The sequence below is a fragment of the Cyanistes caeruleus genome, chromosome 6 (assembly GCF_971803275.1).
Source record: "Cyanistes caeruleus chromosome 6, bCyaCae1.hap1.1, whole genome shotgun sequence".
Taxonomy (NCBI): Eukaryota; Metazoa; Chordata; class Aves; order Passeriformes; family Paridae; genus Cyanistes; species Cyanistes caeruleus.
In genome coordinates, this window is record NC_141706.1 from 59,524,858 (window position 1) to 59,546,527 (window position 21,670).

The following is a 21,670-nucleotide window of genomic DNA, read 5'->3' on the forward strand; positions in this document are numbered from 1 at the left end:
GTTAGATTATTATTAATGCAGTAAAATCCATGTAGCATGTTGTTTTAATTTACCTTCCCTTCTAATATTTTCCCACTAGGTGTAGTTGTGATAATATACACAAAGCACAGAGTGTATTGCAACCTGACCTTTTAATAATTTACTGTACATGTATATACTTATTTATCAATTGGTACTGATAACTTCTCTGTTCCTTGTCATTTGCAGTATGCATCCAGCTCGTCTGGAGGAGAGAGTTCCTGTGAAGAAGGACATGTCCGGAGACCGCCCCATTTGCGACCATTCCACCCACGAACTGTTGCCCTTGACCCTGACCTTCCTGTCCTGAATATATCCAGTGATCCTGATTATTCCTCCAGCAGTGAACAGTCTTGTGATACTGTCATCTATGTTGGTCCCAACGGTGCAGCTTTGTCTGACAGGGAATTGACAGATAATGAAGGTCCACCAGAGTTTGTTCCCATTATCCCGTCCCTAAATAAGAAGAGAAATAAAGACAATTCTGCAATTGGTAGGAGTTCTGACAAGGACCATTTCAAATGCAACACTTTTGCTGAACTGCAGGAAAGGTTAGAGTGCATTGATGGAAGTGAGGAACCCATGAATTTTGCTTGTGGAGAAACTGGGTCCAATTGCAGTCCTGTTCCTGGAAGTACAGAAAATCCACAGTCTAAGTTGATAAAGGAAAAAGTATCCTCTCCTTCTGGGGGATTTAAGAAACTGATACCACAAGAAACTGCATCCCCCAAAAAAGGACATAACCTTTCTTTCCAGGCTGTTGCACCAAGGGGTGGCAATGGCAACTGTCAAGAAAATAGCACACCTCACTTGAAAGCAGAGCTTTCCAAGCTGCAGAGCAGAGCTGACAACAAAATAATAGACTCTGTCCTAGAGGGGGAGAGAGAGACAATCAGTGATTCCCTGCAGACATCAAGGTGTAGCCCCTTGAGGAATCCAGAGCAGAGTAAGGCCACAGCTGAATGTGTCACTAAGGAAAAATCCTTGTATGTGAAGAGACCTTTGCCAAGCCCAGCGCCTCCCCCTCCCCAGCAGAGAGAACACTCCCCAAGCTCCAAAGCTGAGAATTTGGAGCTGGACAGTAGCAATGCAATTCGGACTCCTCCTGTGGGAATGAGCAAACAGATGGGAAACAAACCTGAGCAAAATCCTTTAGGAAACACATTCCTTGTTGGTAGCAACACCCAGAGTCAGTCAGGTGCGATAGAGGTACACAGCTTCAGGTCAGCATTCAGAGGGAAATGTTTTGATCGGGATATACTGACCACCACAGTGACTTTGCAGCAGCCTGTTGAGCTGAATGGAGAGGATGAGCTTGTTTTCACAGTGGTGGAAGAGCTCTCTATCAGTGGAATTATGGATAATGGGAGACCTTCCAGTATCATTAGCTTTAACAGTGACTGCTCCCTTCAGGCCCTTGCATCGGGTTCAAGGCCGGTCAGTATTATCAGCAGCATAAATGATGAGTTTGATGCTTATACCTCACAGGAAGCTTCTACTGGTGTAAATATTGATATTGTTGTGCCCTTTGCTAAGGATCCCTTTACCAGCAGCAGACGTTCCTCCATCAGTTCATGGCTTAGTGAAGTCAGCATTTGTACAATTGAAAGTGATGGAGCCCAGTCTAGTGACAGTTTTGTCCCACAGTTATCTTACAACTGTAATAAGTCCGAGGAACCCTTCAACTTGGACTCATCCCATTTATGTGTCCCCCTGAAAAGTGCTTTGAATGACAGTGGATTTTGCTTCTCTGAGCTAGAGAGTGAGAGCTTGAGTTCCAGCAAGCTTTCCTCAGGCATCAGCAAAAGCCCTCAAACCTCTGAAACTACCAAAGCATCTCAGATAAAAAGTGCTTTTTGTGTCACTGATCAGCCAGTAAAAATTAAATTTAGTAATTCTCGTGATGCTCCTGTGATAGAAACAATACATTCTAGTCTTCCTAGGAAAACAAAAACTACCTCTTCTCCAATCCACAATAATACTCTCCTCAGCTATAAAGAGCTGCAGAATCCACATGGTATGTTTGAAGATCCGTGGCTGTTACGCACCGATTATCACTTGGAAGCAAAACCTGCAGAGTCGCTGCTGTGTCCAAAACCTCACACGTTTGGTACTGAGAAGCAGCCAGAAAAGGCTGCCCAGTGTTTTGGCACAGCGTCCAGGCCAACGAAGTCACAGACTATGGTCACCTGTTCACAGAGGGTTGTGGATGGCTGTGAAATGGCCTGTAAATCCTCCAGCGGAGCTGCAAAGAAGTCAGAAGTTGCGATGAAGATGCCACAGCTGAAGAGAGGAGCCACCACACTGGGAGTGATGCCAGTGTCACATGCTAACAGTACTTTGCCAGAGTCTGGGACCCGAGGGAATTCGGATGCTTCCTTGGCCACCGGCAGCTTGAAATCATCCCTGGGAAAGAAGAATGCACCACAGAAATCAACCATGTTGCCCAGACCAGGTGGACCAACACCTCCAACACCTCCTGTACGTAAATCGAGCCTGGAGCAGAAACCTGTTGGTCTGGGTAATGGTGGGGGGAAAGCCTGCGGCCTGGACTTTGCCAGAGCTGCCACGCCAAAGGCTGAAGATGAGGCAGACTTACGGTTGAAAGCTGGCTCTTACTTTAGTGAAAGTGCCAGCTGCAAAATGAACTTGAAGGGTGACCACTCTTTGCCCAAGATGACATCGAGCTTAAAGGTGAAGGCATCAAAGAATGAAACCGTGCACCGATACGGGAGCCACATGTCTCTGGAGAGGTGTGACAGCCTGACATCAGTTGGATCCAAAGCAGGCATGGTGAGGGACAGCGGGAGCACTGGTAACAGCCGGGCAGGGCGCTCTGTCCCCAGGCTGGGGGTCCCTCCTGTTTCTTCCAGCATGGGTTTACCACTGCCCTTCACCACCCCTGCACCTGGTAAAAGCAGCCAGGCAAAACCCACAGCTAACCAGAAGGTGCAAGCCAACGGGAATAAAAACCGGGGCCTCTCTGCCAGCGGGTCAAAGTCTCTCAGCTCCTCTGTGAAGTCCCTGGCACAGCCTGCAGGGAAGGGCTCTGGCATGGTCCCTGGTGGGAAGGCAGCTCCCCGTTCCGTGCAGCCTGTCAGCAGCAAACCCGGCCGTGGGACCATCATGGGCACCAAGCAGGCCATGAGGGCAGCCAACAGCCGTGTGAACGAGCTGGTGTCGGGCGGCTCTGCCAAGGCGGGACAATTCCGGGGCTCCACCGACTCTGACAGCGGCAATGACAGTGGCATCAACCTCAGCGACGAGAAGTCACAGGTGCCGGTGCTGCCGTCTCCCTACAGCAAGATAACGGCGCCGCGGCGGCCGCAGCGCTACAGCAGCGGGCACGGCAGTGACAACAGCAGCGTCCTCAGCGGGGAGCTGCCACCGGCCATGGGGAGGACGGCTCTGTTCTACCACAGCGGCGGCAGCAGCGGCTATGAGAGCATGATTCGGGACAGCGAGGCCACCGGCAGCGCCTCCTCGGCACACGACTCCATGAGCGAGAGCGGGATGTCATCGCCGGGTCGGATGAGGAGCCTTAAATCCCCCAAGAAACGATCAACAGGTAAGACATGGCGGGGCAGGAGGCCAGGTGTTCACTGGTGCTCCGCTGCATCCTGAGGATGGAGGCGTTTTGTGGCATCTCTGACAGAGAGGAGGCTTGGAAGGAACTCACAGCAGGGAGGTGGACTGACTGCATGTGCCTGTGTGTGCATGTGCATTGCTGTGACAGCAGCTACTTGTCATTTATTTTACTTCAAAGCTGCAGGTGTGACACAGGTGCTGCGGTGGAGAGGGCAGGAGAGGTGTGAGTGCCCCGGGGTGCCGGCAGCCTCCCTGCGAGGGAGGAGGCAGCAGGTGGCTGCTGGCAGATGGGGGGTGACATTCCTTCCTCCCTCAGCAGGACCAGGACCAGGGTGGCCCGAGAAGGAGGGTGTTATGGTTGGGTTGGGAAAAACGAGGTGCTGATGAGTTTTTGTGAGGATTGAATGAGTGACCTGGAGGACTGGTGAGAGAAGGGCAGTGAGGAGATGAGGAGCTGTGCTGCTAGGTGTCTGTGAGGGAATGCCAGAGACACCGGCTAGGATTGTAGTTTAGAAATGAAGGGAATGGAGAAGAGTGTTTGTGAATTAATGAGGACTGCTAAATGCACATTAGATTACCCAAAGGTAAGGCTTAGAGCAGTAGGGTGTGTGTGTGTAAGATGCAGCAACTCTTGGGTTAATGCTACCAGCTAATCGCAACATTATTGTATTGCACTCTAGTAGTATTTATATTAAGAAATTCTAGTGTGTGTCAGGTGGGGAATACTAAAAGCAGTAGGAAACTGACTGGGAGAGTTGCTTGGAAGGGGCATCTCTGGCTCACTGTGTCTGACCATGCCAAACAAAGGTGGGCATATGGGGGCCAGCTCCCCTTTCCTTCCCTCTGGTGCCTTTCCTTATTTCCTTATATTTCCTTATTTCCTATATTTCCTTACTGCTTTCACTGCTGGTGCAGCTGCAGCCAAGTGTGCGTGTAGTCAGCTTCAAAATCTGGCTCATATGATTGGTGTTATAGTATCCATTTCTCAGATCTAGGTTGAAATCCTGTGGTATTGTAAAGAATCTGTGGCAACCAGCAGCCTCCTTCAGCAGCTTGGGCATACTGACTGTTGGTAATATAGTGGGAACTAATATTAGCAATGTGCTGGATCTGAAATTCTGGTTGGAAAATGGCAATTGTTGCTATCCACCTAGACAGCCATGATGCTCTGTTCTGGCAACAAAATGAAATGGAGTTGATCTCATGGTGCTTTCTGGTGAAGGAAACTGAGTTGCTTCAGCAAGTGATCATTTTGGAAACAGTGCAACATTTGCTGCACTTCTCTTTGCATAGCATATCAGCCTCTTAAACCTTTCCTAGAAATCAATATTAACAACTGTATGAGTTGCACACATATTGAGAAGGCATTACTCACTGATGGATTCTTATTTGGTTTTGCCCCAGGAAATACTTACAAGGTCTTTAAAAATGAAAAACTATTTCTTTTTCCAGTTGTAATTGCTCTATATCAGTAAATTATGTATTACTTTTTTGGAGTACTGTAGACTTTGAGAAAATAATGTGTTTTATGCATGAAATGTGGTTTCCAGGAAGTGCATCAAATATTTCTTACGAGAAATGCTTGGTACAGACCTATTACTGTTCTAAAATTATTGTAATCTTTGCACATTGTTAGATATTCTTGGAGTAGCTTATGTAACACTAGACTATGTTGGAGGCTCTGGATTTAAGGACAGATCCTTCTCCCATGTATGTCACTGTAAATCTGTCCCCTTACCCTGTAACTTCATTCCTGGAGAAATGCCATTGACCCTGGCTTGTACAGTGGAAGGAGATGAATTTTTCCTGCTTATTACATGTGTTTGACCACAGCTGTTTGGTGTTTTCCTCAGAGGGATCTCCTGTCACCAAAGCAGTTACAGGATCAGGGTTACAGTGTGTGGCTTTATCCAGCAGGACTGTAGTGGTGTTTCAGGCTGAATGGATTGGGGTTGTGAGAATGATTTTGTAGAAGCAGAATCAAGCCTTCCCCTTTTGAAAGCATTCCCATTTTGTTCTTGTTACTTAGAAATCAGCAAGGATGCAATTAAGAATGAGGGATGTTTTTCTTAGAAATATGTAAAGCAGGTAACTTTTGGGGTATCAGTGGAGGTGTGTTACTTCGGGGGTGCCTGCTGGGATTTTTCTTCATTTCATGTTGAAGTTCATAACAGGGCTTATCTGACAGCCTTAGTTAGCACTTACCTCTCCTGTAGAGGTCTCAGCCCAGAAGTTATTTTGGCAGTGTTGTCCTTTGGGCAGAGCTGCCTCGTCTGTTTGATGTTCTTCCTTCTGTAAGAGCAGAAGAAAAAAGACTCTTCAACTCTGAGTTAGTTTTTAATATGAGAAGGCAATTAAGTACTAAATTTATTGCCACCAGTCACCTAAAGCCAACTTATGCTTACTGCTACTTCTGTCATTTCAGCTTGTTTTTGGTGGCTTTCAGCCCTCCTCTTCCTAGGGATTGGACTGCATGCTTGCTAATGTTGCCTGACCAGCTTTATGCATGTACTCAGGCTTGAGACATGCTTTGGCTTGTAAAGGTCAGATTTTTAGAGAATGGTAAGAGAGTTAATAATCACAAATAAAGCTGGGCACCAGAGTGCCAACTCCTGCATCAAGAGCATCAGCATTTTTAAAGGATATAATTCAGTCTCTGCTTCAATGAAACTTGAACCCTAGCACAACCATAATGGAGCAGGATGATTTTCTTGCAAAATCTGGGAGCATTCTATTGAAGGCTCCCAGAACTGGTGAGTTTTGTCATGCACTGAGCTTCTGGGTGCTGGTGCAAAGGTGTGAGTCATCTCAACATTAGAGGTACTCAAATTGCAGCTTGGTTGATGCCTTCTGAATGTCTCTCAATCCCACTGCTGGTATTTACCACCCTAAAATAGCAGTAGTAGTTCTGGAGGGAACTGTTTGAGCTTTGCAAAGATGTAGTGCAGTGACAGGGATCTTGGATAGCCTTGCTTGGCTTGAACTGGGGGAGCAGAAGATTTCCAGATAAATAAGCCATTATCAGTATTAGTTTTAGATTATTCACTATCTCACTGCCTTTGCAAGGTAATGAATACCATTGTAGTCCACCAAACAAAAATCAATCCAGGCAAAATATTTCTGCAAGGAGAGAATAAAGAACTGATGTTCAGACATCTGCTTTGGGAGCAGAACTGCTGTTGCTCCCATCTGGGAGCCAAGTGAAACCTACTTTGTCAAGGCAGTAACTCAATTAGCAGCCTGAGGGTATTTTACTAAAAAGAAAAGATGAAGAAAAGCATTTCTTTCTAAGTATGCTGAGAACCTAGATCTTTCTTTAATTCACTGCAGTATGTTCTGCAGCATGTTAGTCTCTTGGAGCCTGAGGAATGTTTGCTTTTGTATTTTAGGTCTCCAGCGTCGCAGGCTGATTCCTGCACCACTGCCAGATGCTGCCTCCTTAGGAAGAAAACCCAGTGTCACTGGCCAATGGGTTGATCTACCACCTTTGCCAGGCACTTTGAAAGAGCCATTTGAAATTAAAGTTTATGAGATTGATGATGTGGAACGCTTACAGCGACACAGACAAGAGGAAACTGAGGTCAGAACATATTTTACAACTGTAGACAAGTTAAATTGCAATATACAGACAAAGTCCTTGCTTGAATGCCAGAATGGTGTTCAGGAAATTGAATGCAATTAAAGTACTATAATTATTAATTTTACAATTCATATGTTGGGGTACCCTTAACACAGAAAATGAAAATGATTACTGCCTAAAATTAATTGTGTCTAACATGACTGATGGTGTAAATGGAAGTTACCAATGAATACATTATGAGAAGACTTCATAATCCTAGCCTGGCTGGTGGAACCTTACAGCGTCCCTCAACAACAGGGTCATTAACTCTTTGTGTAAATGACAAGATTCTATTAAATCAGGGATATACTAAGTTTAACTTACTTGTATTTGGAAAACATTTCAGCTAATTCTATTTTAGAGACCACAATTCTATGTTCTACTGATGCATTTTTCCCCTTTCTTTTGTAATAGCCTTTCCAGGATGTTGAGAAGGTAGGAATGCATTTTAGAAAATAAGAATTCATGTTTTAGTGTTAACTGTAACTCTGACATCATTAGGCTGTGTTTATAATTTTCACTACTGGTAAAAAAAATCATCTACAAACAGTAGTAGTTTCAGAATGTATTAGGAGATGTTTGCTAATTCAGAGAAGTGCAACAAATGCTCAAGTGATGCAGCTTTCAATTCCTCTGGATAAGAATCCATAAATGTAAACTTCAAATAAAAAGACCTCACAAAAACCCATAAAAACCCCGCCAACCCCACAACCAAATAAAACAAGCCACCTTCCCACTCTTACAAATAGTGAGCTGAGAGCAATTTTTATCAGAATGTTATGGGCCAGCTCACAACAGGAAAATTCATGAAGTGGTCTTTCTGTGTCTTAAAAGGGTCTGATGTATTTCCATACCAAGCTGAAGATACTGGAGAGGCGCCAGCAGCGAATCAGAGAAATAAAGGCAAAGCACGAATTTTTGAAGGAAGAGTTGGAAGAGACAAAGTGCAGGTTGATGATGGATCCAAATAAGTGGAAAGAAGACTGTAAGTATTTTACAAAAACAGCAAAATTATTAGCCTCTAACAGATTTTTCAGCATGTCAGCAGTCCCACTGAAAAACTTAATCACTTGCTAAGATGTTTTGCTGAATTGAGTCCTAAAATACTCTATGACTAAATCTGTATTTCTGTAATACACTATTTGAACGAAAAACTCATCCAAACCAACCAGAAGAGAGAATCAAAATGGTGCCATTAATATGAAATGTGATGTTTATTTAAATTAAATATATACCCTTTTATTATTCTTCTTTCCAAAGAAGGAAAAAATTGTTTCCATATCCATGTTATAGCTGGGAAATTGAGGCATGAGATTTGTTCCCAGACTGAGTGCTTTGCATAACTGGAGCCTCAAGGTAGAGTTTTACATCTGCTGAACAAAGGAGAAAAAAAACCTTAGTTCAAGAGAAACTAAATTTTACTTTACCATATTGGCTCCTTTGTGATAGAATAATGTTTTAGGATAAGCTGTTTCTCTTACTCAGTACTTTCTTTGTCTGACAGTTGAAGTGGATCCTGACCTTGATAAGGAGTCACAGGAGTACCTGGAGGCACTGGAACAAGTGACAGAAGAACTGGAGCAGTGTGTTAATCTGTGCAAGTCACATATCATGATAGTGACGTGCTTCGATATCGGGATATCCGATGCGCAGGATGGAGTGAGGGAAGTGGAGGTTTGAAGAGAGGTTTCTCAAGGGACTGAAGGAGGTGAAGCTGGGTCGTCCGACATGAAGAAGTAAAGGGATAAAGTAGCTGGGAAGTGAAGGAAGAAAGGTGAAGACTAAAAAGCAACAAAGAATGTTGTAAGAGAAAGAAACAGCTGAGGAATGGGAATGTTCATAAATCATTTGGTGCCTCAACGTGACCTGAGCTGTACAAAGATGAAAGTAGGATCAAGTATTGCTTCTACCAGAGGGAAGTGAAGAAATTTAGTACAAAACCTGATGTTAATTAACAAACAAACAAACATGAAATGGAAGTGCCTTTAAAGTTCATTTGATTTTCATTTTTGTATTTGGTGCTAGAATTAAAGCCAGCAAACCTAAGCATACCACAAAATGTATTCCTACGAAATATTTTATACTGTATAGTGTATTTATGACTATATGTAAAAAACAAACAACATTGTAGCAAAAGCAATAACTAAATTATGTTTTCATACCTGAACTTGCCTTCTTGTTTCATAGAAAAGCTGTTTTATGTAGCAGAATTAAAATTGTATTATAATTGTTTCCTTGGTTAGGGTTCAAGATATTTTTATGAACATTTATCTATTGAAAAGGAGTATTATGGCATTTTGAGATGATTGTTTTACCTTCAGGTTTTGTATTATTACTTTTTCAGATCAAAATAAATGTTTGTTTTCCATTTTATATATACATATATAGATATATATTAACTGCTTACCTACTTCCTTGGTTACTAACCTCACTTTTCACAGACCTGGTCTTTTTTGGAGTCGTAAACTTAATGTGAGGAAGTCTACAAAGGGCACTGTGGTTTTGTTCGGTTTTCTTTTTTCCTCTCTGACTGCAGGAATTGAGAATTACGTTTATTACCAAAATCATAAAACAAGCAAAAAAAAAAAAGAAGGAGCAAAAAGTTTTTGTAAATGTTAAGTTAGGTCCATATTTTTATATAGTTTTGACTATAAATATAGCATTTGCATTTTGAACTTTTAAGACAAATAGTATATCTTTTTACAGTTTTTCTAAGGAAGGCAAACCCTCAGGATCAAGTTTATACATGCTGCATGAGATTTGTGCTTTTTTGAAGGAGGCCACTTAAGTGTGGAAACTATTGATAAATTGTTGCCAAACAAATACTTTTGAAAAGGTTTAATAGTGTATGTAATACCACATTTCATAATGAATCATATTTTCTAATCATCTTCCTTTTTATGGTTTTTTCAAATCCTTTGTATAAATATGTATTATAACAGCTTGCTTCAGTTTTTATCTGTGAATAAAAGATACATCTATTGTTACGAGTGCTTTTTGCTGTGTGTGTGATTTTAATATTCAGAAGAGGGAGGATGGTCTCTGGTACACTGTGTTAAATGTCACATTGCATTGTCTCTTTGCCCAAGAGGTGTATAACTGGGAACAGAGTTCTGACATTTGTCATCATAGACCAATCAGGAAAGACAGACAAAACACCAAAGGGTGAAATAAATAGCAGTGCTAATACTTACATTCTCTTAGCACTTGATAGTTTACAGAACAAAGACCTGCGGCTCACATACTTGTTTTCCCTGATGAGAAAAAGCAATTAAAAATGGGTCTGAAACCACAAGAAAACTAGGAAGTGGAATCAAGCCCTGGGCCCCATAGGTCCATCATGGCAAACTGCTACATTCATTTTTCTGTGCCACTGCTGTGTTTGCTCCCTGGCTGGAGAGAAGCTGTGCCTGGTCCTCAGCTCCTGGTGCTGGCTGGAGCCTCCCCAGGCGGGGTTAACGTGGAGCTGGTGCTTCTGGTGACACCACCTCCAGAGTTTTCTGGCCATTTGGCCCAAAGACTGGTATGTGTGAAATTTCCCCCTCGCTCTTTCTCTCTCCTTAGGGAGCCCTAACAGCATGGCATCCACGCACTGTTTTCTTATCCTCACCAGAGGCCTGTGAGGTGGGGTAAATTCCTTCCTCCTCTTTCTGCAGATGGAGGACTGGGGGAGTCAGAGCAAGGGTTTGATGCTTAAACTGCATGGGTTACGAAGAGTGCCCTTCTCTATCCCTTTGGTTTATCCCTGGAAAAGGGTGCACCATGTTGGTTTATTGATGTTTGGCACTGCGTCTGGTTTTATGCAAGGGAATATGGCATCTAGAATTTCTGGAGGGTCCCTTTGCTGATACCCTTGGATACCAGCTATATTTACTGCCTTGTAAATTCCATCTAAATTTACTTGCTGTGTGCAGAAAGTCACAGTTCTTCAAATACAGAATCAAATCCATGAAGTGATTCAATACATTGTGGATATTTCAGAGCAAGGATTGTATAAATAAAAACTAAATAAAAAAAAAGGAGCATCAGGCCGAGGAACAAATATTTATTAGCAAAAGGGGAAACCTCCACAAACATGATGGCAAAAAGAGAGGAACTCTGCACTTGGTGTTGGGTTCTGCACTATGCAGAATGGTGCTGTGGCAGGATGAGTTGACCTGTGGTACCTCTGAGCCCTGGGCACAGCAAGGCTGGGCACACACTCTTTTTCAAGGTAGCCTCTAACACCAGCTTGAATGGACCTAAGGGGTTTTGTTTCTTTTATTTATTTGTCAGCCACCTCATCCTCTCCCTGGAGGTCTTCATTGTTTCTCCCCCACCCTGGCAATATTACCATCCTCTGAAGTGAAAATCAAGCTGCTAATCACCCATCCCAGTTTTCATAAACCTGCTAATGTGTTTATATATTCCCCTGTATAGTGTTTGCTGATCAGACTGGCATCCTTTGCTATTCTCTCCTTCGTTTCTAACTACTCTTATGTTTGCCACAAAGAAACAAATGAGACATTTCAGGGCTGCTGAGTTCCATGTCAACTTGGCAATCATATGCATATTAAATGTATTTAGCCTCTGGCTTGGTGGCACAAAGCAAGTCTGACATGCAAAATAAGGTGAGGCACTGATGGATGAAATACAGAGTTTTGCCTATGCAGGGACTGTTCTTTTTTGGTAGTTGGGGGTAGTAAATGATCTTTCATACCTCAAGACTTGAGATAACATTTTAGCTTACTGTTTTAGCTGTTGCAGTTCTGTCCAGCTAAAACTTATACAAATATATACTTAGTTTATTATTTCAGTCTCTTTTACAAAGAATTATATCAGATTATGGATGAAAATTTCAAAATTAAAATATGTGCTTTATTTCATTCCTTGTCTATTTAAATTTGATGATTTAAAACAGCCATTAAATTACACACTTAAACACCTGATTGTGTTGAGCTTGTTATGGTATCAAATAAAGCTTTAGAAACCCACTGGCTTTGGAGAGCTGCCTGAATAACTTTTGGCAGAGATAGTTCACACTGGAATACTTTTTCCTTTGCTTGCAGTTATTTCCATGAAATTCCTCACCTTCTCCTTGCTGGGGCAACACTTCCTAGGTCCCTTGATGGCCCAGTTCATCAAGCAGCTCACATCACACCTATTTCCCAACAAGAGGGAAAAAAAGTATTGACAGTTTTCTTTTGAGTGCAATGCTGATTCAAAGCTTAAAGATTAAATTTCAGGGACACAAATTCCCTTTCCTCAAACTTCACATCTCACTAGGTTTCACAAGGAGGCCAGAGGTGAGCTTGTGTGAGGGACAAAAAGAGAAAAGAGGAGAGGTCCTCACATAGTCAGGCCAATTTCAGGAGCAGATGAAGTATGGACTAGAACAGAAATCAAATCAGAAGGCAGGACTCTCATCTGGTGATCAGGGACTGGAGAAAATGAGGACGAACTTGTGGTCTGGACATGGCCTCTAAGCTTACTTTTGCCTTTTCTCATTCAATGGTCATGGTTCAGAACATAACCATGGGAGATGGGGTTCCTGCTGGGGACATTGCTACAAGTGTTTGGAATTGCAGTTAGTACAAACATAGATTCCCTATAGAGAAATAAGATGCTCTGTAGGCAAAAACTTGTTTAATGTATGTGTAAACCCTTTTCCCATACAGTGCTTCTGGTCTAACCAGTTCCAGCTAAGGCAGTTCTAGGACACTGTAAATGCAGTATTGAAACACTAGTACCAAAAGAGAATGCAGTAGAAAGAAAAGATTGTGAGTTCTTTTCTCAGCATGCAGAAAATGTCTCATTTATATCTATTTTGAGGTACCCTTGTATTCTCTTTCTAGTTATAAACCCATGTTTTCCAGTCAGTTGCATTTTATTTTTAAAGTTATGTGTGGAACATAACTCCACAGGCAGCTGTTCTATAGTGTGGCTATAGGCAGGGTTTAAGACAAAAATGTTAGCTATAAGATGACCTCTGTATCATATGTCCAAGCTGGCAGAAGGGGACATAAATAAAAAATGCTTTCATATTTGGGACCCATTTCACTACAGCACTTAGGCACCTGTTTAAGCAAGCAAGTAAATCTGGTTTGTATCCAGCAAAACACTCCAATTTTGGCTTATATCCCACTGACTTGGATTTTTTTTTGCTCCAGGGCTTCAGATGGTGTAAATTCCTTTAGCAGTGGTTCAGCGGAGCTACCTTGACTTTCACCAGATGAAAATCCTGCTAAAAACATTTTATTTATCGCTGGTATTTAGGAGAAAGGAAAGGATATTTCTGCTGATGTGAAATTATATCACAAGTGCAAATTAGAAAGTAGTAACTGCCTTCCAGGCTGCTCCTGTGTGTAACATCTCATGGCTCCATGCAGAATTTGACTTGCAGAAATATGCTTGTGGAATACAAAGAATAAGACATAACCCTTGACACTGTAAATGCTCAGAGATTTATTATCAGACCTGAGGGGAGCTGCAGGATGATGGGGCGTGTTTGGCATGACGGTGACCTTAGAGCAGCTTGCAGGGAAGGCAATGGCTTCACTCCTTGTTTCCCCTTCCCAAGAGCCTCTCCACAAGTGGAGGGTGGCTGGGACAGCTGGAGCATGGAGCCAAGAGGAAGGGAATATTTCAGAGCAACCCACACAGGGACTCCAGGTGATGCACTTCCTCAGCAGCCTGTTTTTAACCTTGTTAAACCTTGTCTTTTGCTTCTGAATTTAGCTTGAGACAGGTAATTCCTGGTTTTAGTATTTTCCTGGGACCCCCATATGAGACAGAAGGGCAGGTATCACTGGACTGCATCTCACTGCGGGGGGGAAGAGTAAAGGGTTTTCTTCCAGAAGACACAAATACCATTTCTGCCATCTCTCCACTGCATCAACACATATTCAGTAGCACTGAATTCACTTGCTGCATTTTTATATTAATATTTTCTCTTGAGACTAGGACCTTTCAAATCTTGGTTGTAAGGTCTCTCTGAGACAGGTTTTGTTTGTTTTCTTTGTCTTCAAAGTGGACAGCCCAGGCCCTGGCGTGAACCAGTGCAACTTCACTCTGCCAAGGTTTTGCTTCATTTATTTCTTTAAAGTAAATATTTATTTGGAAACTTCCTATCAGGTCTGGGGAAGGACGGCAGCAGCTCCTTTCCTGCTTGGTCTCACTGGGACACCTAAAAGAGCTTGTCCTGAATTTTGAGAGACTAGGATTTGGGGTTCTGCTGTTGACTTCAGTAGGAAAAGAACTAGGTCACTAGTTAACTCCTGGCACCTCTGGTATTAAAGCAATATTGAATGACCAGAAGGAGCAAAGCTTCAGTCCCAGGGTACAGAAAAAGCAGGTCCCACCTCCTTGTTATCTGGCTTTCCTACCCGAGGTCAGCAGATGGTCTGAGGCTCTGCCCTTCAGTGTGTCAGGGGTCTAATCAGACTGTGGGGCTCCTGCACTTGGCTCTCGTGACTCTATTTAAAGCACATTTTAATTGATCTGACCTTGTATAGGAAATACCTTTGGAGTCCTCGTGTGCTGCTCTCTGGGAGGCAGGCACAGTGCTTCAGGGCATAGGCATAAGCAGACATTTTAGAGTTTGGCCTTTGACTGGAAAAACTGACTTTTAAATATTGTCTCACCGAGACCTTTCCCTTTCCCTGCAACCATGACCCTCCATTTGTCAGCACCTGGCAGAGATACACTTACAAATGCTGCTTGTTTTGAAGAGTGCCACTCATTTTGTTGTACATTACCATTTAAATGAGTTACATTTGTACCTAAAGGCTTCAGTCTCATGGGGCTAAGTGCTGTACAAACACCATTTTTTAGCCTAAATAGACAGGGAACTAGAGGGAAGGACAAAGTGGACTACTGTGTTTGCCTTCAAATTGAGCACATAAAAGTTCTTAAAAATATGTCTCTTCCAATGTCCTTTGCTGAATACAGAGCAAAACATTCAGCTGTGGCAGCTGAAACCCTGCAGACAGGCCCCAATGGGATGCCATTTTCAAACTGCTCAGTTTTCAAAGAGAAGATAATGTTATTTACTTATGCAACAGGAAATGATGGAGAGCTGTGATTCAGCTTTTGGAGACAGAAACAGAAGGAGGAAAATGTAATAGTGTATACAAATACATCCATAATGGAAGAAAATAACAGTTCATGGATTGTGCACTTCTTTTCAAAGCTGTGCATTTTGGGCAAGCACAAGGGAGTGGAGAAGATTGAGGGCAGCTGTGTGTTGCTCCCCTGTTTATATCCTTTGTCACATTTTTGCTCATCCTCATACCAACCAAATCATTTGCAACCCCTCTATGTGTAGCTTTGATGTAGAAGTTTTCTAAAACACTTTTGCAAGCACAAGGTTTCCCTGTTTTCTCCTTTTCCCAGTTTTTAAGTGTTCGGTAGGACATTTTCAATTCTTGCTCTTTGGGTGTCTCACTTGGTCTCTGATTTGTTCTTTAGTATCTAAACTCTCTCTCTTCCTGCTCTTCTTTACTAATAATCCTGTTGTAAATGCAGTTTACTATTAGGTGTGCAATGGTAATGAAGTTACTTGATAGGGTTGTCCTTGATAGACAGGTGACCCAACCCAAACCAGTGCCTGAAATAGCATCAAAGCATTAAACTTCAGTGACATGTCTTACTTATTTTTCCTCCAAAATCAGAACTCAGAAATCTCTCCAGGTCTAGGCAAGGAAGGTCTTCCCATACACTGACAACACACTGACTAGTTTACTATAGCAAGATTACTTTTCATGTGTGTTCATTGTAAATACAGGATTGAAAATTTTTGTAAAGTTAACCCCTCCATGGTATGGATGTCCTGTTTCAACTGCTGATGTTGTAAAGTCTGTTAATGTAGTAGATAGGTCTGTATATGCTGGGAATATGGCCAGGAATCTTGGCTCTGTGTGCACCAGGCACTCAGCTCTACAGTCCTTGTCCTCCAAGGCCTGTCCCCATTAACAGTGCTAATAATCAGGCTGGAAAGGAGCACAGCAGTCTGACAGCACCGTACACAAACTAACCTTTGGGAACCTTTGGAAACATGAGGGCCCTGCCTCCCTCCCCCTGGCACAAGCCTCTCTCTGCTCTTTGCATGGATGCAGCTGGTTAATAGTTTTCCAGCTGATGGTAAGTGAGGTGCAAGGCTGCTGGTGGCCCTCGAGGACCTGTGCCAGCTGTTGCATTTCAAGTGGCTGCCACTTGTGTTGCTGCTTGCCCAGAGCCCCCAGTGCTTTGCAGGGGGTGATTTAGCTGCAGCCTACCCCAGCAACACGCTGCAGTGGTTCTGCTGTTTGTATGTAGGTTTAAAATGTGGCAATACTTCAACAAAGCCAGCGTGGCTCTGTGTTTACAAAGGTGTTGCATCAGCCTTGCCTTTGTTGTGCTATCATCTTATCAGAGTGAATGAGTGATGAGTTTTGCCAGCCTGCAGCACACTGGCACGAACTCCTCTAAGGAACCTGCTGCTCCTTTTCTTTTCTGAAGTGCACCCACGTAGGCTGGGGAGCGTCAGTGCATGACCGAGCAGCTCCACTGGTTGATGGAAATATCTGTGGCAACCTGACTGTAACTAAAGCTCTCCTGCTAGTTCCCAGTCTTTGGGAAGTCCAGGGTCTAGTTTAGCAATATCACAGATGTCAGTGCCAGCATGGCAGAATCCTGTAGGAAAGCTAAAACCTACCAGTTTTTGTCATTACTACCCTGCATTTGCCATTTTATAGGTTTTAAACCATTTAATGTCAAGATGGGAGTTTTGTTACCATTTACATGCATCAGATAATGAGCACTCCCACTGCCCAGGGGGATGCGAGACTGATGAAGAAATAACAGATTTCCCTGTGCATTTGGAAAAAAGAGTGAGAAGGCTGTAGTCTTTATTAGCACGCAGAGAGGGGAGTGGTGACCGTGTGGAAGGACTCAGCTTTGTACTGCAGCCAGCTAAAGTGACAACTTGACAGCCCTGGCAATGTGCTGGTGACTCACCACACCTATCAATCCAACAAGAGCTGGAGACTTGCTCTGTATAAAAAGAAACTGCTCTTTTTATTTGCTTTATGTTGATTCTTGCCTCCTCTAAGATACATGACGAACCAAGGACAGTGGTAAGGTGTTTCATACCTTAGCAAACAGGCACCCGTTTTGTTCAAACCTGAACTTGTCCAGTGGCCTTTGAATAGAAACAGTTTGCTTTTTATATTGGGTATATATGTTGGCTTTCAGACATGTTCTGACTGCATCATAAAATGACAGTAGGAAACCTGCAGAACACTACAGCAGAAGAGAACCTGCAGCAATTAGTAACTCTCTCTGAGCTGATTGTTCTGCACTAGACCAGCACCATTCCCACAGACACCAGGAACAGACTCAGTATTAATATTAAAGCAAGAAAGCTTTGTCCCATGGTTTGCACTTCAGGCTGTGCATGGTGTCTGGCAGGAGCAGCAGGGTTTCTTATGGACTTAAAAATGCCTCCCACTAAAGTTGATCTTCTAACATGCTCCCAGTGACAGTCCCAGCAGACAAAAGGCAGCGTGTGCCTTGGCTAGTGCAGAGCAAATTGTGTGCTGGCTGCCTGGCCAATTGCTGCCACAGGGATAGTGAGATGCCTGACTTCCCTCCCCTTGGTGGAGGAGTTAATTTCCTCCTCTATCTCACTGCCAGTTTTCATGAAACCCTGTGGGAATGTAATTATCACTGAGATTTCTGTCCTTGATCAGATTTGTTTGATGTTGGCCAATCCTTCTCCCAGTTACTGAGGGAAGGAGGAGAGTAGTGAGTTGTACAGTGCTATTAAATAATACGGCTCGGCAGTTAGATGCATTCCTATGTGCAGTGTGTATCTAAATAATTTGCTTTCAGAGCTGAGCATGGTATTAGAACAGAATGAAGATTCACAGTCCTGAGTGATTCAGTGACTTCTTGTCCTAAACCTGAGGTCATCTGCCTATAATGAGATCTGCCTATAATGAGATACATCTGAAATAGGGTTTTGCTCAGTAAATACCACCTTTCTCTGCTTTATTCCCAGGAATGAATTGCAAGTAGCTGAGAAGAGAGAATATTGGTGCAGCCAGCCAGTCTGTGCTCTGTGGGGTTAGAAAAGCTGAAAACAGCACTGTCCTGACATTTGCTTACGAGGATTTCTGACAGCTCCAGGTTCTGGTTAGAGATTACACTGGCACAGGTTTACCTGAGAGCACACTCAGGCAAATGCAATTTGTTTGAGCTTACATCAGTATTGATGAAAAGAGGTTTTGGTCCTCAGTCCTTCATTGAGGAAATCACCTGTGTTTTAGAAAGGCTGCTCACACAGTCTTAGCTCCCTGCCATGCTTCAGGAGGCACTTCTCTAATTTACGGGCTTCGTGCACATTATTGAATGGTACCGAATTAACTGGAGGTGAAAACAATTCTAGCACATTTCTTCGGCTGCTGGCAATACATGTAACTCCATTGTCTTTAATAACAAGTGCTAATTTTACACCTGTTAAGGACTTGATAAAGAGCGGCTTGGCAGTGCTGTGCCTTCTGGGGTAGATAATGAGCCATTTTGTATCTCTCAGTCCTGGCTTTCTCACTTGCTTGTGCTGGCTGGAGTGCTGTGAGGGTGAGATGCGGATTTTATTTGCTGCCAAGGCTCTTATGTTATTATTCTGCCTCTCCCTTGCTGCTAGTAGCCATATGGGTGACTCTTCTGGGAATGTTCAGGCACTGTATTTTGACTTACAATCCTGTGTGAATGGTTTTCTTGACCTGCATGACGAGCCTCAATATGAGGAGAAAATTTGAAAATAGTCTTGACTTGCACATACCTTTGTCTCAAAAAGTGAGGGGAGCCTTGGAGGAGTTCTAGTGAGAATTTTTTGAAGTCAGTAATTGTACGGGCCATCTGCTGTGAGGGGGAGAGCTGAAAAATGGCAGGTATTGTCTTAAGTGTGCGTAATCCAATTTTTTTTGTGAATGCAGCCTTTAATCACCACTCTTGCAAAGTGAGGCATCTGCTTCTGAATTTAAGTAGCTGAGACTAATCAGACTAATTCAAGTCTTTCTGCAATAGGCCTAATTGATCAACCTAATATCTCTGCAAAAAAAAAAAAAAAAAGAGAATAATTGTTTATTTATGTTACTCTTTACAATAATGAAGATGAATATTTTAATCACTTTGCAGGGTAGTCTTGAAAGTAGAAATTTGTTTACAAAATACACCTGTTCTTATTTGTTGCTACTTCAAAGCCTGCACTATACTTAAAGGGAGAAGAAAGTGCTGATGTGTGTACTTCCTACTGGAGTCCTCTTATTCTCATCATAGTGCAAAAAGTTATGTTAGTTTGAAATATGACTTAGCCTGAAGTGGGTGTGAAGTATCCCAATAAAAATTGCTAATTTGAGCTGAAGTATTTAGTATGAAAAGTTTTCAGTTAAGCCTTTTCTCATGTTTGTATGCCATGCTAAAACACTTTTGAGAGATGAGCACCCTGCTGTGAAATCATTTGTATACATATTTATATGCACAGGACATGCATTCAGTATGTTTTGCAAATATTAAAGCAAGCTATTATTAGAAGAGTGCTATTGAGGGTAAACTGAGGAAAAGCAAAGGCACAGGGGTTAGGGGGGCAAGAGTGTCTTGGCTCCTTGTTCCCCACTCTGGTTGTTGGAAGATAAACCACATCCCACAGCTTCCAGGATAATATTGCCTGGACCTGCCCAAAAGTTTTTGAATCAAATACAGAAATGTTATTTACAGGACAAAAATGTGCCTCTGAGAAATGGGTGCTTATCACTGTAACACTTACAAATCTGAATTCTCCTCAACTTGCCTCGGGTAGGAATTCACTGATATTTTTACAATTGGATATTGTCACATTCCTGAAGAAAGCTGATGTGGATGAAATGATTAATTTTATTATACACATAGACACACATTCAGGCAGAAAATTGTGGTAGCAACAGCATTGCATTGCTCTTCTTTGTGATCTTGTTAAAATAAGGTGTTTTATTTGCTGGTGTTGAAAGCTAGAATAGACCCCCCTCTCATAGCTTCTTGACATTTCACACAGACCTCAACCCTGGGCAGATTATTAACCCTTGAGTGAAGTCTAATGCGTAGTGAAAGTTATTCATATACCGAAGTCTTTATCTTAATTATTGTTTGCCTACTGTATTAGGGAATGGCTTAATGTGCCAAGGGCAAAAAGCCCTCTGCATTTCAATTCAGCAACTGCCCATGGCACCAGAAATTCTTTTTAAAGGTAGAGAAAATAGATGTCCTCCCACTGTCCTTGTGATGGTAACATAAAAAGAAACCATAGTATTGAACATAGCAATTAAATGAAGCCTATTGGTTTGCAAGGCTAAAGCGAAGAATAATCAAGGGAAATGGCAAGAGTAAGCCAGTGAGAGTTAACTTAGAAAAACCTGGCATTATACAGAGTCAGAAACATATGAAAGCTTCCAGCTTGCTTTATTTCACTTAGTTAATGTTTTGCAGAGTGTTCGCATGTGTGGTGCTGATCTGAACTAAGATCTAGTCCATGTAAGTCTTTCATAAGGTAAATAAACCAATATCCTCCAAAGAATATTTAAGCATAGATAATCATCTTGGCTTAATATGTCAAGAACATTTGTTACAAGTGTTCTCATCCTTTTCTCTCCCATCTTTTACAAAAACAGCCTAATAACATTTGTAGGATGTATCTGGAATGTTTCTTAACTCCCAGAAATTGCAGCATAAATATTTCTTCTAAATGATGTTACTTGAACACTGTTTATGACATGTTCTTTTCTTTGATGTAACCAGGAAGCACACTGCTATCCCTTCAGATGTAGAAAGGGACACCTTGGTCTCACAGGTGTTGCCACAGCCCAAGATGTATTTCATCACTTTGAAATAAGTCCTGGGACAGCCTTGGTCATAGTCCTGGTGCTTTCATGTGGTTTGCTATTCTGTTGGTGGTGGTGTTGGAAGTCTATTACACTGTAATGCTGGGAGGAATTTTTATTCTTGAGTGTCTCATCTATTAGTAAGTAGTGATCCAGTTCTGTTTAACATCTTATCAGTGTTCAGGATGAGGGGATTAAAGGTGTCCTCAGTCATCCTTGTTGATGACACCAAGTTGGGTGGGAGTGTTGATCTGCTGGAGGGTAGGGAAGTTCCACAGAAGGTTCTGGACAGGCTGGATCAATGGGCCCAAGGCCAGATGTATGAGGCTCAACAAGGTGAGGTGCCAGATCCTGTCTTTGGGTCACAACAACCCCCTGCAGTGCTACAGGCTGGGGACAGAGTGGCTGGAAAATGGCACAGTGACAAAGGACCTGGGGTGCTGTTGCTGTGAGCCAGCAGTGTGTGCATGTGGCCAAAAGGCCAGTGGCATCCTGGCCTGCACTGGGAATAGCATGGCCACAGGACCAGGACAGTGATTGTCCCCCTGTTCTCAGCACTGGTAAGGCCACA

At 42.7% G+C, this 21,670-nt stretch overlaps 1 protein-coding gene across 6 annotated transcripts in view; it reads left to right on the forward strand.

Annotated features, from left to right (window-relative positions):
• KIF26A (kinesin family member 26A) overlaps window positions 1-10,212 on the forward strand; it is a 96,524-nt gene extending 86,312 nt beyond the window's left edge. For 4 of the 6 annotated variants that reach the window (XM_086892876.1, XM_086892872.1, XM_086892873.1 and 1 more), the window contains 4 exons: window positions 208-3,586; window positions 6,996-7,186; window positions 8,060-8,210; window positions 8,730-10,212. In XM_086892876.1, the coding sequence (XP_086749002.1) occupies window positions 208-3,586; window positions 6,996-7,186; window positions 8,060-8,210; window positions 8,730-8,905 (3,897 nt within the window). In that variant the 3' untranslated portion in view covers window positions 8,906-10,212. Of the gene's footprint in view, window positions 1-207; window positions 3,587-6,995; window positions 7,187-7,639; window positions 7,661-8,059; window positions 8,211-8,729 lie in introns of all 6 variants that reach the window. The other 2 variants (XM_086892877.1, XM_086892875.1) reach the window with 2 other exon arrangements.
• The last annotated feature ends 11,458 nt before the right edge of the window (window positions 10,213-21,670 follow it).